At 52.3% G+C, this 17,542-nt stretch overlaps 1 protein-coding gene across 2 annotated transcripts; it reads left to right on the plus strand.

Moving 5' to 3' along the window:
- The first annotated feature begins 1,819 nt into the window (after window positions 1-1,819).
- On the plus strand, window positions 1,820-12,511 carry ST6GALNAC4 (ST6 N-acetylgalactosaminide alpha-2,6-sialyltransferase 4). Of its 2 annotated transcripts, XM_074973848.1 has the most exons (8): window positions 1,820-1,997; window positions 2,341-2,415; window positions 3,233-3,295; window positions 6,400-6,573; window positions 7,414-7,826; window positions 9,127-9,234; window positions 10,159-10,344; window positions 10,946-12,511. In XM_074973848.1, the coding sequence occupies exons 2-8, from the start codon at window positions 2,386-2,388 to the stop codon at window positions 10,986-10,988; spliced, it is 1,017 nt and encodes a 338-aa protein (XP_074829949.1). In that variant the 5' UTR covers window positions 1,820-1,997; window positions 2,341-2,385; the 3' UTR covers window positions 10,989-12,511. The 2 variants fall into 2 exon arrangements, with proteins under 2 accessions (XP_074829949.1, XP_074829948.1); XM_074973847.1 differs by lacking the exon at window positions 1,820-1,997 and having other exon boundaries at window positions 2,019-2,415.
- Window positions 12,512-17,542: the final 5,031 nt, after the last annotated feature.

Here is a 17,542-nt window from a genome sequence, read left to right on the forward strand (position 1 = left end):
TGTTGGGGGCAGGGGGAGATATCGGAGGGCTGGTATCGGGGGCGGGGGGAGGTATCGGGGGAGCAGTAGGGGGGAGTGTTGGGGGAGTGGGGGCGGAGGGGTATCGGAGTGTTGGGGGCGGGGGAGGTATCGGAGGGCTGGTATCGAGGGCGGGGGGAGGTATCGGGGGAGCAGTAGGGGGGAGTGTTGGGGGAGTGGGGGTGGAGGGGTATCGGAGTGTTGGGGGCGGGGGAGGTATCGGAGGGCTGGTATCGGGGGCGGGGGGAGGTATCGGGGGAGCAGTGGGGGGGAGAGTTGGAGGAGGGGGGGCGGAGGGGTATCGGAGTGTTGGGGGCAGGGGGAGGTATCGGAGGGCTGGTATCGGGGGCGGGGGGAGGTATCGGGGGAGCAGTGGGGGGAGAGTTGGGGGAGGGGGGGCGGAGGGGTATCGGAGTGTTGGGGGCGGGGGAGGTATCGGAGGGCTGGTATCGGGGGCGGGGGGAGGTATCGGGGGAGCAGTGGGGGGGAGAGTTGGGGGAGGGGGGGTGGAGGGGTATCGGAGTGTTGGGGGCGGGGGAGGTATCGGAGGGCTGGTATCGGGGGCGGGGGGAGGTATCGGGGGAGCAGTGGGGGGGAGAGTTGGGGGAGGGGGGGTGGAGGGGTATCGGAGTGTTGGGGGCGGGGGAGGTATCGGAGGGCTGGTATCGGGGCGGGGGGAGGTATCGGGGGAGCAGTGGGGGGGAGAGTTGGGGGAGGGGGGGCGGAGGGGTATCGGAGTGTTGGGGGCGGGGGAGGTATCGGAGGGCTGGTATCGGGGGCGGGGGGAGGTATCGGGGGAGCAGTGGGGGGAAGAGTTGGGGGAGGGGGGGTGGAGGGGTATCGGAGTGTTGGGGGCGGGGGAGGTATCGGAGGGCTGGTATCGGGGCGGGGGGAGGTATCGGGGGAGCAGTGGGGGGGAGAGTTGGGGGAGGGGGGGCGGAGGGGTATCGGAGTGTTGGGGGCGGGGGAGGTATCGGAGGGCTGGTATCGGGGGCGGGGGGAGGTATCGGGGGAGCAGTGGGGGGGAGAGTTGGGGGAGGGGGGGCGGAGGGGTATCGGAGTGTTGGGGGCGGGGGAGGTATCGGAGGGCTGGTATCGGGGGTGGGGGGAGGTATCGGGGGAGCAGTAGGGGGGAGTGGGAGCGGAGGGGTATCGGAGTGTTGGGGGTGGGGGAGGTATCGGAATGCTGGTATCGGGGGCGGGGGGAGGTATCGGGGGAGCAGTGGGGGGGAGAGTTGGGGGAGCGGGGGCGGAGGGGTATCGGAGTGTTGGGGGCAGGGGGAGGTATCGGAGGGCTGGTATCGGGGGCGGGAGGAGGTATCGGGGGAGCAGTAGGGGGGAGTGGGGGCGGAGGGGTATCGGAGTGTTGGGGGTGGGGGAGGTATCGGAGGGCTGGTATCGGGGGCGGGGGGAGGTATCGGGGGAGCAGTGGGGGGGAGAGTTGGGGGAGCGGGGGCGGAGGGGTATCGGAGTGTTGGGGGCAGGGGGAGGTATCGGAGGGCTGGTATCGGGGGCGGGAGGAGGTATCGGGGGAGCAGTAGGGGGGAGGGGGGCGGAGGGGTATCGGAGTGTTGGGGGTGGGGGAGGCATCGGGGGGGCGGCAGGGGGGAGTGTTGGGGACGGGGGGAGGTATCGGAGGGCTGGTATCGGGGGCGGGGGGAGGTATCGGGGGGGCAGTAGGGGGGGGAGAGTTGGGGGAGCGGGGGCGGAGGGGTATCGGAGTGCTGGGGGCGGGGGGAGGTACCGGGGGGCGGTATCGGAGCGGGGGGCGGGGCGAGAGGCCGGGCCCCGGGGCGAGGCTGCCGCGGGGCTGGCGTTGAGGCCCTGCCCGGGATCCGGGGCCCGGGCGGGAGCGATGGGAGCCGGGAAGCGGCTGACCGGGACCCGCCGGAGCCGCCCTGGCGCCGCCACCCCATAGGCGGGGCCCCACTGACAGGGCGCGGGCGGGGCTGGCGCAGCTTTGCTGCCCTGGGGCTGGGGTAAGGCTGGGGCGTGGGTGGGGAGTGGGCGGCACAGCTCTGCTGCCTCTGGGGGGGCAGGGACTCCCCGTCTCCGTGGGCCTGCGGCAGAGAGACCCCTGCAGGCGTGTTGGGCGAGGTGACACTGAGGTGTCGTCTCGGGCCTACTCGCCCTCCCTGGGTCCCTTCTCGTGGATGCTGTTGGCGGGTTGGTCTGGATTCGGTGTCCTGCAGCCCGGCACTGCTCAGGAGGGAGCCCGCAGCATCTGGGCTCAGGGCGAGGGGGCCCTGGCCGCAGAACGGAAGCTTTGATCCTCTCCATCTCTTGGCCAGACGAAATGACAGCCTGGCATTTCCCCCCCAGCCCCTTCCAGCTGAAGATCTCAAAGTCCCCAGCAGGCCTTGACGAATGAAGCCTCTTTCCACCCCCACAAGGCAGGTGAGTCACTGTAATTCTTAGGGAAACTGAAGCACAAGGCTGATGCGAAGCCACGCAGTGAGTGAGGGAAAGAACTGTGAACGTGGCCCAGACAACTGGCTGGCACACTGGTCCGTAGGAGGCTATGCATGTTTGATAAATATTCCTATCCTAAGCTCTAGTGTAGCGATATTGTGCTCTGTTAAACAGCTGTGTTCCACCCCAGAGGTGGCTGCATTTCAGTGGTGGACAGAGTGGCCCCTGTGTTTTCTCACAAGGGTGTTGTGAGGCTTAGTAGTTGTTAAAGACATTACTGAGTGTGCAACGCCCACAGAGTGTATAAAACACATTGAGGAGTAAGGGAATCGTCCAACGAGCAGGTCCTGTACAAGTGCAGTGTATTGTTGTTTGTTAGCCTGGCTGGTGAGATCTGAAGTGAGAGAGATGTTCCAGATGGCAGGTGTTGCAGAAGATAAGGCTTCACGCCAACAGCAAGGCGATTCTATGGAGGCCTGAGCTATACGAGTGGCAGGGCTGGGAGATCAGAGAGTTACAAGGAAGGTGTAGTTGGCTGGAGCAAGTTGACAGAGGGTTTCACAAGGAAGGAGAGTGGTTTTTAACAAGACCTTAAAATGAATGGGGTGTTCAAGGTGATGGTTCTCCAGACCAAATCTCCGGGATACCATATATGGTCTCATGCACATACTCCTTAGTGTACCCCTTTTGGACTGACTCTGCTCAGAAGTTTATCTAGTTTAATATCAATGACTTTGCTTTTTGTTTTCTTTGCTAAATGTTTATTTTGTTGCCAACAGGCTAACCTGTCTGTGTTTTGCAGGGCACAGTTCCTGAATCCCAAGTCAAACCTGTGGCAGATAAGACACTGAAGCTGAAGACACTTGTAAGTAACCAGATCCCAAGAAGCAGTGATGCTCTTAAACCCCTCTTCCAAACCCCTGAATTTAGGACCGTAGTGACGGTAGCAAAATGGGCTGGCATTACAGAGCCAAGGAAAAGGCGGCAGAGGTAGAAATGCTAAAGGGAATCATGTCCTTAACGGACGTGAGGATGGTATCTATGTTCCAATTGATGGAGAACCCTCAAGGACAATTCGTGGACATGTATGTGGTCGCCATATGGAAACATACACCATCTCCTGCTCAGTAGGCTGGTTCTGGAGTCCTTGTGCCCCCAGTAGAGTCCTGATAAATATCCTCTAACTGCAGAGAACAGGAGACTATACGGGGCGCCCTGTGGCTTAAAGGGGCATTATTAAACAGGCACCTTTACAATGTCACTTTGTGGGAGAATGGGGAGTGCATCTGTGACAACCTCCTGGGGTCCCCAGAGCTGTGAGCCACTGTGTGACCCTCTCAGCCTCAGCCAGTGAGAACTTTGCTGCTGCTAAGCTGTGTGACAGCTCCCCGACATGCCAGCTTATCTGTCTCACCAGCAAACTTTCCAGGACTCTGCCAGTCCAAACCTTCCCTAGCGGGTAGCAACCAGTGAACCCCAGTTCTCGAGTTCCTCAGAGAGGTCTATCTGCAGTGCTTAGCCCCTCTGACTGTAGCACCCACAAAACCTTTCGGAGTTCGCTGCTCCTTCAATCAGACAGTACCCAGCACCTTCTTAGCATACCTGGGGCTAGCGCTCTGTTTCAGTCAAAGTACTGAGCTGGTTTATAATAAAGGCAAAGTGAGTTTATTAATAAAAGGAGATAGGTTTAAGTGATACCAAGTATAAGGAAGGACAGAAAGGGTTACAGAACCGGCCACCGAAATGCCGCCGGGAAGCGGCAGCGGCAAGAAGCGTCGCTGCTGAAATGCCTCCAAGAAATGGCACCGCTTCTCGGCGGCGTTTTGGCAGGCGGTTCTTCGGCGGTGCCATTGCGGCGGCGGGGTGTCCGGCAGGCACACAAAAATGTCCCTGCGGGCACCGCATTGGGGACCACTGATCTAAACCCTCTGGACCATGTTGGGGAAACGCTTCCCCTCTGGGCAGGATGGGATGGGCCATGGGGAACTAATCAGTCTGTTCCGCCCCTGATGTTATTGCTATGACCGTGTGTGAGTGCAGCTCCCCACCCACCATGCTTTGTCAACGAATAGGGTTCATGCCTTAGCTTCCTCGCTTGTGAGCTCGGGGGAGCAGGGATTTTGTCTGAGTGGCGTGTGGCCAGTGCTTAGTGCACATCATGAGCACGACTGGGACATTCAGGACACTCATCACAGTGCTGTTCTGGCATCTCTCTATCTGTCGGTGTCCTTCCTTCCTCTTGCATCCTTGGGCTGCGAGAGGCCCCGAGCTTTGCCCCCCCACCTCCCTGGTGTTCAGCACGCATGTGGGGATGTGCTGGGTCAGCATGTGTCTGGCTAAAGCAAAGAGCCCAGAACAAGTTTCTTGCTTCCTGTTTATGACCCCCCATTAAGGCTATACCCCCCCACTCCCATGTTAGTGTTTGTAAGAGGTCCCAGACTGACAGCCCAGGGGCAGATGTCCTCAGCATGGACAGTGGCAATGCGAGTATCGCTCTCACGCATGGAGAGGGGGATAGCACAGTTCAGTCCCCAGGGCCACTTTTGCTCCTTGGCCTCTGCTGAGATGGGCAACATGGGGCCAGGTTATGCTGGTGGTTGGCCTCATGCTTTAGCTAGAGCCAAGTCAGCCATGATCGCTTAGGTAGCACCCCCATTGTACCTGGTGCTCTGTGTGGTTCCTGGTATGCTTGACACTGATCTGCTCCTCCCTGAGGCTCAAGCAATCCACAGTCATGACAGAAGCTGACATTACAATCCAGACAGGCACAGAGCAGCACGTGGCCCTCAGAGCTTTTTAAGGCTCGCCATTTGTCAGCTGTGCAGCCTGTTTTTACTAGAAAGGAAGTGAGTCATTCTGAAACAGAACAATCGAGCGCATCTGAGCTACTCGTTTGCCAAGCGCTCCCCAGTTCTGATGCGTGACTGAAGGTTTCATATTAACCGGTAATCACTGTCAATCAAAGAGTGCAGCCTGGTTTGCGATCAAGCATTAAAAAGGCCGAGTGACGCTTGGTGTCTTGGGGACTGTTGTGCAATGAAACTAACCAGGGTGAGAGTTCTGAGAGGAACTGTTCTGAGAGGAGGAGAGAATTACAGGATGGCGGTAGCAGGTAGTAGCTCTGCACAGGGACGCGCGAAGGGGAGCAGTGTGTGCTGGTGATGGTCACAACTGCAAGCCCCTGTTTCCCTGTCCCCTCCTCAGGTGTATATTGCTGCACTGGCACCAACCTTTCCTGGATTTTGTAGGCAGATGTTTTGTGAAAGGACCTGTTTTCTGGTGGCCAGAGTGGGGGTTAGGAGTCTGGGCTCCTGGGTTCTTTGCCATGAGCCTGCTGTGTGACCTCAGGCAGGGCGCTTAATCTCCCTGCCCTTCAGCCTTCCCTTAGCTGGAAAGCAGGGGCGATGTCACCTTGTGGAAGTGCTGTGAGGTTGAAAACACGGGGGAAGCTCTTTGGGTGGAAGGCATCGTGCGGCTTTTCAGCAGGGGGAGATGTTGTCGCAGGACCAGGTGAAGAACCCCCCCCGTCGCCCTACCAGCATCTATCTTGGTCCTTCTCACTTGCTTTCCCCTGAGCATTGCCTGATCCGATCACAGCTGACTCCATTTCCTTCCCCTCCTAGCTCTTGTTCCCATTGTGGACCCCTCAGAGTATTTAATTTAGAACAGCAAGGGTCTTTAATTACACTGTATCATGGTCTTTCAACCTGGAAATCGCAAACAGGTGTCGAGCTCCACTGCGACACCCTGCCCTTCCCATCCCCAGAGGAGGGGAGTCCCATCCCACTATAGGGAAGAAGGAATAACCACGGTCCTTGTTGTGTTTTCCAGGATGCCTGCAGCGTTCGGTGCACCATAGCCCTACCACAATGAGAGATCCCTGGTCACTAGAATGCAGTCATCCCTGTTGTTGCCATGTGCTGGGTTCTCAGCAGCGAATCTTGAGCTTCCTTTCTCAATGCGTTGCAGGTCCATCTGTTCTTAACTCTGGTGATTCTGTCTGCTTGTACTGTGCTCTACATCCTGCTCTGCCCGCAGCTGTGTTGGCTCAGCTATCAGCAGCTGGAGGAACATAAAAGTCCCTTGGTGACAGTGTCTGGAGCCCTCAGCTTCGAGGGATACAGTCGTGTTCCTGATGGAAAGGTGGGTTAAAGTTCCAGCTGCGAATGGATTCTTCCAAGACGCAGAGAGTGTGAGGTAGTGGTTAGCACACGAGACTGGGAGTTGGGATTCCTGGTTTCCATTCGCAGAGTCACTGTGTGCCCTTGAGCGAGTCACTGCACCCAGCATTGCCTCAGTTTCTCCATCACTAATGAAGATGACAATGTACCTACTTCCCATGAGAGTTGAGGCTTATTGATTAAAGTTTGCACAGTGTTTGAGGCTCCTAAGGTGTGAAAGATGCCTCAGCAATGCAAAGTGTTAGCTGTGGGGCTACTGTGGCCTTCTGCTGGTGTAACAAAGCCCCTTGGCTCACTCACATCATCCGGAGGCTGTTGAGTCTCTGCTGTCCATGTCCTGGACCAGGCTCAAAGCACATCCGACATCTGGAGTAATCGAAAACACTACCCTGTGGTGGGGGCCTAAGTTAAAGCATGCTGCTTTCAGACTCCAGGGAGGCACCAGGGGATAGTTAAAGGGAGTCAGGAGAAACCAGTTCTAGGTGGTGTTTTAAAGCTCATTCCGGTAACATGGCTCTGGCCCCTGTGTAGATTCAGCTTGAGAGCGTCACCACCCTGTGCCAGCAATAGGGAGTTGCAGGGAGGGTGGCTCAGAGCAGCACCATGGAGGAAGTGGTGGAAGGGGGCCCTGGAGGGAGGGCAGTTCTGAATTGGATTCATAGACAGACAGGAAGCCAGTGCAGGTGATGAAAAGGTGATATGGCCTTGCTGCCTGGAATGAAAACATACTGCGATCCCCTCCCCTTGCAAGCCCTGGGTCTTTCCTGTCCCTCTCCATTGCTAACGGTGCGTCTCGCTGCAGCCGTTGGTCAGAGCTCAGTGCCGCCAGTGTGCCGTGGTATCCAGCTCGGGTCAGATGCTGGGCTCGCGGCTGGGGAAGGAGATCGACCAAATGGAGTGCGTCCTGCGCATGAACCAGGCCCCCACCCATGGCTACGAAGAGGACGTGGGGGCGAAGAGCACCCTCAGGGTCGTCTCGCACACCAGTATCCCTTTGCTCCTGAGGAACCAGTCGTACTTCTTCAAGCAGTCCCGGGAGACCATCTACATCGTCTGGGGGCCTATGAGAATGATGAGCCGGGAGAAGGTGGGGTTGACCTACAGGACTCTCCAGGAGGTGAAGGAGATGTATCCCAGCCTGCAGATGTACACGCTAACCGAGAGGATGATGGCTTACTGTGACAAGGTCTTCCAGGACGAGACGGGGAAGAACAGGTGAGTAGGCGCCTCGCTCGCTTCCTCCCTCCCTGCCTGTAATGTCCCAGAGCCTTCCTGCCACAGGCACCTCCTGGATGTAGAGAATAGAGCTTTCCACCCCAAGGTCTACTGTAACTGGATGCTTCTGGTAAACCAATCAACAGTGAAATAGTTAACAGTGTTGCCATTTTAGGGTGGGATTTTCGAAAGCACCTATAGGACTTTGGAGCACAAATCCCAATGGGATCTGTGCTCCTAAGTCACTTAGCCAGTTTTCCACTCTCTAATTGTAAATGTTGGGTTTCAATGGTTATCAACCCATTGACATGAGTGGGACAGTTTACTCCCTTCCCACAAATGTTGTTTGCCCCTCAGTGGTGAGTGGACCTGCAAGGTATCTTAGGAGTGTCAGAGCGCTGCACATGAATGGATTTAGCAGGCAGTCACCGTGTAAATTGCAATGGGCTATTTGTGGATGTTAGAAAGTTATGGAGTCACCTTCATCCCAGGAAGAGTTGTAGCGTAAGAATTCATTGCTATAGAACAGTATGTAAGACGTCTGTTACATCATGCATTTATGGGCAGTCAGCACTTCAGTTCAAATCCTGGGCAGGTCAGCAGTGACCAGCAGTCATTTGTCCTCTGCTTGGTAGATGAGTGGAGGGTTCCATTTCGTTCCTGGTGGCTGGGTGTCCACAGCACACAAATCTCCATCGCCTTTGGCATTGATAGTCCCCCTGGTCAGCAGATGGGCCAAGAACTGACTGACTGTGCTGTGGAGACTGAACTCCCCTCTGACCCATCGTGCCAGGGATGAGGCCATTGGAGGAGCAGCCTGAGAACACTCGCCCCGCTTCTGCCTGTCCCATACCCTGTGTGGATAAACAGGGAGCGTCTGTCTCCAGAGCTATCAGCGAAGCTTTGTTCACCGGCCCGACACTCACTTCAAGGGGCACGACATGCCAGGAGACTGGAGTGGGAGGAGGTGGAAAGAGAGAGCTTCCAAACACACATGCATCCTGTATTGCTGGCATTTCCTCCCCCTCCCCGGTAGCCAAAGAGCCCATCTTCCTCCCCGCCCCGTTCTTCTTGTCCTGCTCTTCTGTTTGCTCTTCCTATCCTCATACAGAAACTGCTCCAAAGGCCCTAATCACACCCAGTAGATGTCCCTCAGCCAGGGCAGGATGTGCCTTACTGTCCGCTCTTGGTCTAGGAGATGAGTGCAGGTTTCCCTCCCACAGTTTGTGTCCGTTTCTCTCTCTGCCATGCTGCTTACGGCAGCCTGTCCCCTCCAACTCTGTTGCTGTGTGATTTGTAGGATGAAGTCTGGCTCCTTCCTGAGCACTGGCTGGTTCACCATGATCCTGGCAATGGAGCTGTGTGAACAGATCTTTGTCTTCGGCATGGTCAGCGATAGCTACTGCAGGTACGGCCGTGGGAAGAGGGTGGGAGACTTCGTGGGGCTTTTGCCACACAGCACGTCTGTTCGTCAGCTAACTCAACACAAGGCAGCACAACCATTCCACATGCAATACAATACATCTTCCATACAAACTCTGTCCCCAGAGACTTAGCCAAGTTCAGTAACAAACAGCACAGGGAGGGGTGTATTAGGAGGCGCAGACAATGCAGAAAATATATGAAGTGGACAGATACAGGGAGGCTGCTCCAAGCAGCAGGAGTTGCAGAGGAGAAGGTCCTCGCGCCAACAGTGGTGAGATCAGAGAAAGAAGGGGACAGAACAGAGAGAACTGGAGTCTGAGCTGGGGGTGAGTTCACGAGGTGTTTTTATAAGCAAGGAGGCAGTTTGAAATAGGACACCTGAAAGGAACAGGGCTGGGGGCCCTAGCTGTGGAGGTGACATGGCTCTGATCTGTGTGTGACGCCCACACCTGCTGGAGTCTGCAGAGCTGGGTTGCAGTAAGATGATGGAGGGAGCATGTGGTGGGACTGGAGGCCCAGGGCAATGAAGGGGAGGATGAGGATTTCAGCAGGGGCGGGTCTGTAACACAGGAGGAAGTTCTTCATTCATTCAGCTCCCCCATCCCCATCTCATGGGGCAGGATGGGTCCCTTTGGTAGATTTGCTTGTGCTTTGTCCAGCCTAGTGCGGAGGTTTGGGGGGTGGGTGTTACATGCTGAACTCCTAGCAGGGGGGTTGATGGCTGGGACTCTTGCTCTGTGCCCAGAGATCCCTGTGTGGCCCAGAGATCCCTGACACTGAATGGACATCTCTGGGGTTATTAGGCTGGTGGCTCTCTCGTGTTGGCTCCATCCCTGCTCTGGAAGCAGGAGTCTGCCATCTTGGCCAGTGCCCCGTTGCGCTACCTCTTGTCTGCTCTGGTTGGCAGGGAGAAGAACCATCCCAGAGTGCCTTACCACTACTTCGAAAAGGGCAAGCTGGATGAGTGCAGGATGTACCTCGCCCATGAGAAAGCCCCCCGGGGTGGCCACCGCTTCATCACTGAGAAGACCGTCTTCTCCCACTGGGCAAAGAGAAAGAACATTGTCTTCCATCACCCCTCGTGGGTGGGCAGGTAGGGGCGTCCAGCCCACGTGCTGCTCCTGGGGAGAAATGTTTCATTCTGTTGGTACGATAGGCTGTAGCCCGATGGGAATCCTGCAGCGTGGCATGGGGTGCTGTCTGGAGGAGTTGCACTGGGGGGTCAGTTCATGAAGAGGAGCTGCAAAAACACAGACTTGATGAGAGGCAGAGCATCCTGGGAGGTGTGGTGCATTGGAAGGGCTCCCTTACCGAAGCTGCTCTAATCAGCATGTTGAATGGAGCAATAAAGGCACATCTTAGATCTAACACATGCCCACCCTCTGCAGGGTCCCTGCCACTTGTGCTGGAGCATTGATCTGCAGGTCATAGTGTCTCTGTGGGTCTGATCTTAGGTCTTGCACAATCCTTCCCAGGCACTCAGCTGGAAGGAGGCAGAGAAAACCTAGGGGATCATTCAGAGCACTCAAGGTCTCAGCCCCTCCATTGCTGCAAGCAATCCCTGATGTCTCTGCAGCCCCCTCTCCCCCAGCATTCCCAGCTCTGACCCTAGGACTGTCTATGGAAAGTTTTTAATCTTTGAACCACAATGAAAATTTAATCCAGTATTAAACATTTCTGTACTTATGTTCCAGCGGGCTGCAGATCTTAGAAAAGTGGAATCGCTCTGAGGTTTAAGCCGGTGCCTCTTGGGATGAAACTCCTCATCTCTTTCCACTTAAACCCTCAAGAGGAGGATTAGGTGGGTGACCAGAGAGAAGACGGATAGTCTTGTAGTCAAGGCACTAGACTGAGACTCAGGGGACTTGGACTCAAATCCAAGCTCTGCCACAGATTCCCTGTGTGACCTTGGACAAGTTACCTAGGACCTGATCCAAAGCCTGTTGACATCAATGGAAAGACTCCCATTACTCCAATGGGCTCAGGCCCTTAATCTCTCTGCTCAGTTCCCAGTCTTCTGCTTGTACGTTGTATTTGTTCCTCTCCTTTGTCTGTCTTGTTCGTTTTGATTGTAAGCTCCTTGGGGCAGAGATTGGCTCTTATGAGCACAATGGGGCCCTGATCTTAGCTGGAGCCTGTAGGCATTACAGTTATCCCAATAGTACTTCTTCCTGTTGGTTGTGGAGCCATGCACAGGCCTCGTGAATTGCTCCCACACAGAGCAAAGTGGCAGGAAATGTGGGGACTCTAAACTGACCGAAGACCCAGGACCCCCAAAGAGTGAGAGGAGTGGAATGTTCCAAAAGCATCTCTTGCTGTGGCTTGGCCGAATGGAGGCGAGACACCTGTCCTCCAGTGGGCATGCTGAGCTGGATGTGTGGTGCAGGGAAAAGAGATCCCCTGTCGCCAACCGGCCTACCATTCAGTGAGGTGTAGACATAAGAACAGCCATACTGGATAAGACCAAAGGTCCATCTAGCCTGGTATCCTGTCTTCCAGCAGTGGCCAATGCCAGGTGCTGCAGAGGGAATGATCAAGTGATCCATCCTGGCAGCAGTGTTTGTGCTGAGGTGTTGCCGTTCAGCAAGGAAAAGGACACTCCCTCCTGGGCTAGCAGTCCATAGCGTTTGTCCAAATATCTTGTCTTGTTGTGTCTGTCCCAGCATGGGGAATTTTGACCTACTTGGGGCACCTGACTGTGGGCTCCACTCCCACGCATCACACCTTTCAAAGTAGTGTGCATCTGCCCTGCAGCTCCTGTTACCCTGCACTACAGGCCCTGCATTCCAGACATGCCATGATGTGTTCTAGACGCTGCCCTGACCTCAGTAAGGGTGACAGCTTTTTGCCAGAAAAATGGGGTCAGTTCTGGTTCAAGATCCTGAATGATACACCTTACATTGCTGTAGCACTTTTAACCGTGAAGGATCCCAAAGTGCTTTTGCAAAGTCTGAATAGCTACAGGAGCCACCTCATCGCCTTCTGGAAATGCAGCTACTTCTGGAGTGGAACACTTAACTGTTCAGCAGCACTCTCCACCACCCTAGAACAGTGGTTTTCAACCTGGGGTCCGCAGACCATGTCTAAGGGGTCTGCGGAAGATGGTCATTATCATAGAAGAGAGGTTCTCAACCTGTGGTCCCTGGATCCCTGGGGGTCTGCAGACCATGTCTAAGATTTCCAAAGGGGTCTGCACCTCCAGTCAAAATTTTGTTGGGGTCTGCAAATGAAAAATGGTTGAAAAAGATGCTGTATCTAATTTAAATGGTAGGGGGAGCCTAGTTTTACATTGTCTTCAAATACAGTGTGCACACATACATAATTATAGTTGCAGCTATTTAAAATCCTTGTTAGAGGGGTTAAACTGCGACCGCTATGAACGAAGTTTTGGAGATGGCCTGTAATGTTCATCTCACTCGGGCCACACAGCAGTTAGTGGCAGCCCGTGTGGAAAGCCCGTCTTTGTGCAGCACGCTGTGCTGTGACTGTTTGAAACCGCATCTTAGATGAATTGGTTTGGAAAAGACTCTCAGCATAAGATGTTTCTTGAACTGGAGCAGAGTGTGGTCGCTTTGGGGTTCAGGCTGGACGACACAACTTCTGTCAGCAGCTCCACCGTGTCAGGAAGAAACATTTCCTTCCAGTGTTCTGGCATGTACCCTTTGAGTTCGTGTGCTGCCTTTGTTACCAAGTGCCCTTGGATTGATACCAAAGCAAACCTACTTAATAAAACTATTTTTAATTCTGTGATCATTCATTGTTTGTGCAAACTGGGTGCATTTATCCAGCTGGACTCAATCCTGGAGTCCTTGCTCAGACAAAGCTCCTATAGCCATCCTGCCAGAGCATTTTTAATTGCTGTAAATTCTGTTCTCCAGGATTCAAGGCATGGGCATGGGGTAAGAGCCCTGTTCTTTGCACATGCTGCTCTCACTATTTCTCCTCAGCTGTCAACTGTTATATGCATTTCCCATAATCCCCCGGCACGCGGCCTGTGTAATCCACCTTCCGTAGCATGGGTTTTGTCCCCTAGTGGCTATGCCACATAAGAGATTTGAGTCTGCTGCTGCTGTAGGGTTAATGGGTCCGTGTGCTGTAGCCGGCAGTTGGAAGCGGTGAGCTTCTAAACAAGGTTTGAAATCTAGAAGCCTCTGTTCATTGGCTGAGCCTTAGGCAGGGGGCGGGGCTATCAAGGAGGTCAGGGCTTTATAAAAGAGCAAGCGACCAGGGAGCTTTGCGACCAGGGGCCGCTAACAGGGAGTTTCGAGAGGGAGTTGGGAAGGGGGCGAGGTACACTTGCCATTCTTTAAAACCTTTAAACTAAACTGTAATCAAAACTTCTTGATTTAAACAAAAACCTTATCTTTAACCTAGGTAGCTGTAGGAGAAAATGCAGGCAGAAGCCCAGCAGCAGAGTGGGGGCTATACTCTTTATTGCAGTTGGTGTAGCATGTATGATTACCTGCCCTGTGGGCAGGTGGCGTATGTGTGCATTCGGTGCAAACTGCACCTGGCCCTCGGAGACCGTGTACGGGCTTTGGAGGCCAGGATGGTGGAACTGGAGGAGCTAAGGGAGGCAGAGAGGTATGTTGATGAGGCTTTCCGGGACACTGTAGATTTGTCCCACCTCCGGTCAGACAGCCCCTGCGCTGTTAAGGAGGATGAAAGGCCCAGAGAAGGAGAGCAGAGGGAAATCTTCCCATAGTTGGGACCCTCCTTTCAGATGATGTTGGGGTATCCTCTCACACTGAGGTTACCTCTCCGGGGGAGGGAACTCCAGTCAGTAGGAAAGGGCAGGTGTTAGTAATGGGAGATTCGATCATTAGAAACATAGATAGCTGGGTTTGTGATGATCGGGAGAATCATATGGTGACTTGCCTGCTTGGTGCGAAGGTTGCGGATCTCTCGAGACATCTAGATAGACTTATGTGTAGTGCTGGGGAGGAGCCGGTGATCGTGGTACATGTAGGTACCAGTGACATAGGGAAGGGTAGGAGAGACGTCCTGGAGGCCAGATTTAGGCTGCTAGGAAAGAGACTGAAATCCAGGACCTCTATGGTGGCATTCTCAGAAATGCTTCCACGCGCAGGGCCAGGTAGGCAGGCAGAGCTTCAGAGTCTCAATGCGTGGATAAGACGATGGTGTAGAGAGGAGGGGTTTAGATTTATTAGGAAATGGGGAAACTTTTGGGATAGGGGAGCCTATACAGGAAGGATGGGCTCCACCTAAATCAAAGTGGATCCAGACTCCTGGCACTTAATATTAAAAAGGTTGCAGAGGGTTTTTAAACTAAGAGATCGGGGGAAAGCCGATTGCTGCAGAGGCACACGTGGATCGGACGGAGACTTCTCTTAGAGGAGAGTCTATTGATAGAGATTCTCTAGGTTTTAGTCAGGAGGAGAGGATGGAAGAGGATAAAGTATGGGCCAGATCAGACGAGAAACATTCACATAAAGAATCTGACACATCAGAAAAGGGCAGACAAATAAATAGGGACAAGTTTTTAAAGTGCTTGTACACAAATGCTAGAAGTCTAAATAATAAGATGGGTGAACTAGAGTGCCTCGTGTTAAAGGAGGATATTGTTATAATAGGCATCACAGAAACCTGGTGGAGTGAGGACAATCAATGAGACACAATCATTCCGGGGTACAAAATATATCGGAAGGGCGGAACAGGTCGTGCGGCGGCGGCGGGGGGGGTGGGGGGGGGAGGTGGTACTATATGTGAAAGAAAATGTAGAATCAAATGAAATAAAAATCTTAAATGAATCCACATGTTCCATAGACTCTCTATGGATAGTAATTCCAGGCTCTAATAAGAATATAACAGTAGGGATTTATTATCAACCACCTGACCAGGACAGTGATAGTGATGATGAAATGCTAAGGGAGATTAGAGAGACTATCAAAATAAAGAACTCAAGAATAGTGGGGGATTTCAATTATCCCCATATGGACTGGGTACATGTCACCTCAGGACAAAATGCAGAGATAAAATTTCTCAATACTTTAAATGACTGCTTCTTGGAGCAGCTGGTACAGGAACCCACAAGGGGAGAGGCAACTCTCGATTTAGTTGTGAGTGGAGCGCAGGATCTGGTCCAAGAGCTAACTATAACAGGACGGCTTGGAAATAGTGACCATAGTATAATAATTAACATTCCTGTGGTGGGAAAAACACCTCAACAGCCCAACACTGTGGCATTTAATTTCAGAAAGGGGAACTACGCAAAAATGAGGAGGTTAGTTAAACAGAAATTAAAAGGTACAGTGACTAGAGTGAAACCCCTGCAAGCTGCATGGACGCTTTTCAAAGACACCATAATAGGCTCAACTTAAATGTATACCCCAAATTAAAAAACACAGTAAAAGAACTAAAAGAGAGCCACCATGGCTTAACAACCATGTAAAAGAAGCAGTGAGAGATAAAAAGGCATCTTTTAAAAAGTGGAAGTCAAATCCTAGTGAGGTGAATAGAAAGGAGCATAAACACTGCCAAATTAAATGTAAAAATGTAATAAGAAAAGCCAAAAAGGAGTTTGAAGAACAGCTAGCCAAAAACTCAAAAGGTAATACCAAAATGTTTTTTAAGTACATCAGAAGCAGGAAGCCTGCTAAACAACCAGTGGGGCCCTTGGATGATCGAGATACAAAAGGAGCACTTAAAGACGATAAAGTCATCGCAGAGAAACTAAATGAATTCTTTGTTTCAGTCTTCATGGCTGAGAATGTTAGGTAGATTCCCAAACCTGAGCCGTCTTTTGTAGGTGACAAATCTGAGGAATTATCACAGATTGAAGTGTCACTAGAGGAGGTTTTGGAATTAATTGAGAAACTTAACAGTAACAAGTCAGTGGGACCAGATGGCATTCACCCAAGAGTTCTGAAAGAACTCAAATTTGAAATTCAGGAACTATTAACTATGGTTTGTAACCTGTCCTTTAAATCAGCTTCTGTACCCAATGACTGGAAGATAGCTAATGTAACGCCAATATTTAAGAAGGGCTCTAGAGGTGATCCTGGCAATTACAGGCCGGTAAGTCTAACGTCAATACCGGGCAAATTAGTTGAAACAATAGTAAAGAATAAAATTGTCAGACACCTAGAAGAACATAAATTGTTGCACAAAAGTCAACATGGTTTCTGTAAAGGGAGATCATGTATTACTAATCTATTAGAGTTCTTTGAGGAGGGGTCAACAAACATGTGGACAAGGGGGAGCCAGTGGACACTGTGTACTTAGATTTCCAGAAAGCCTTTGACAAGGTCCCTCACCAAAGGCTCATATGTAAATTAAGTTGTCATGGGATATGAGGGAAGATCCTTTCATGGATTGAGACCTGGTTAAAAGACAGGGAACAAAGGATAGGAATAAATGGTAAATTTTCAGAATGGAGAGGGGTAAGTAGTGGTATTCTCCCAGGGTCAGTCCTAGGACCAATCCTATTCAACCTATTCATAAATGATCTGGAGAAAGGGGTAAACAGTGAGGTGGAAAAGTTTGCAGATGATACTAAACTGCTCAAGATAGTCAAGACCAAAGCAGACTGTGAAGAACTTCAAAAAGGTCTCACAAAACTAAGTGATTGGGCAACAAAATGGAAATGAAATTTAATGTGGATAAATGTAAAGTAATGCACGCTGGAAAAAATAGCTCCAACTATACATACAATATGATGGGGGCTAATTTAGCTACAACTAATCAGGGAAGAGATCTTGGAGTCATTGTGGATAGTTCTCTAAAGACGTCCACGAGGTGCGCAGCGGCAGTCAAAAAAGCAGACGGGATGTTAAGAATCATTAAAAAAGGGATAGAGAATAAGACGGAGAATATCTTATTGCCCTTATATAAATCCATGGTACGCCCACATCTTGAATACTGTGTACAGATGTGGTCCCCTCATCTCAAAAAAGATATACTGGCATTAGAAAAGGTTCAGAAAAGGGCAACTAAAATGATTAGGGGTTTGGAACGGGTCCAATATGAGGAGAGATTAAAGAGGCTCGGACTTTTCAGCTTGGAAAAGAGGAGACTAAGGGGGGATATGATAGAGGTATATAAAATCATGAGTGGTGTGGAAAAAGTGAATAAGGAAAAGTTATTTACTTGTTCCCATAATATAAGAACTGGGGGCCACCAAATAAAATTAATAGGCAGCAGGTTTAAAACAAATAAAAGGAAGTTCTTCTTCACTCAGCACACAGTCAACCTGTGGAACTCCTTGCCTGAGGAGGTTGTGAAGGCTAGGACTATAACAGGGCTTAAAAGAGAACTGGACAAATTCATGG

This window comes from Natator depressus, chromosome 16 (assembly GCF_965152275.1).
Source record: "Natator depressus isolate rNatDep1 chromosome 16, rNatDep2.hap1, whole genome shotgun sequence".
Lineage (NCBI taxonomy): Eukaryota > Metazoa > Chordata > Testudines > Cheloniidae > Natator > Natator depressus.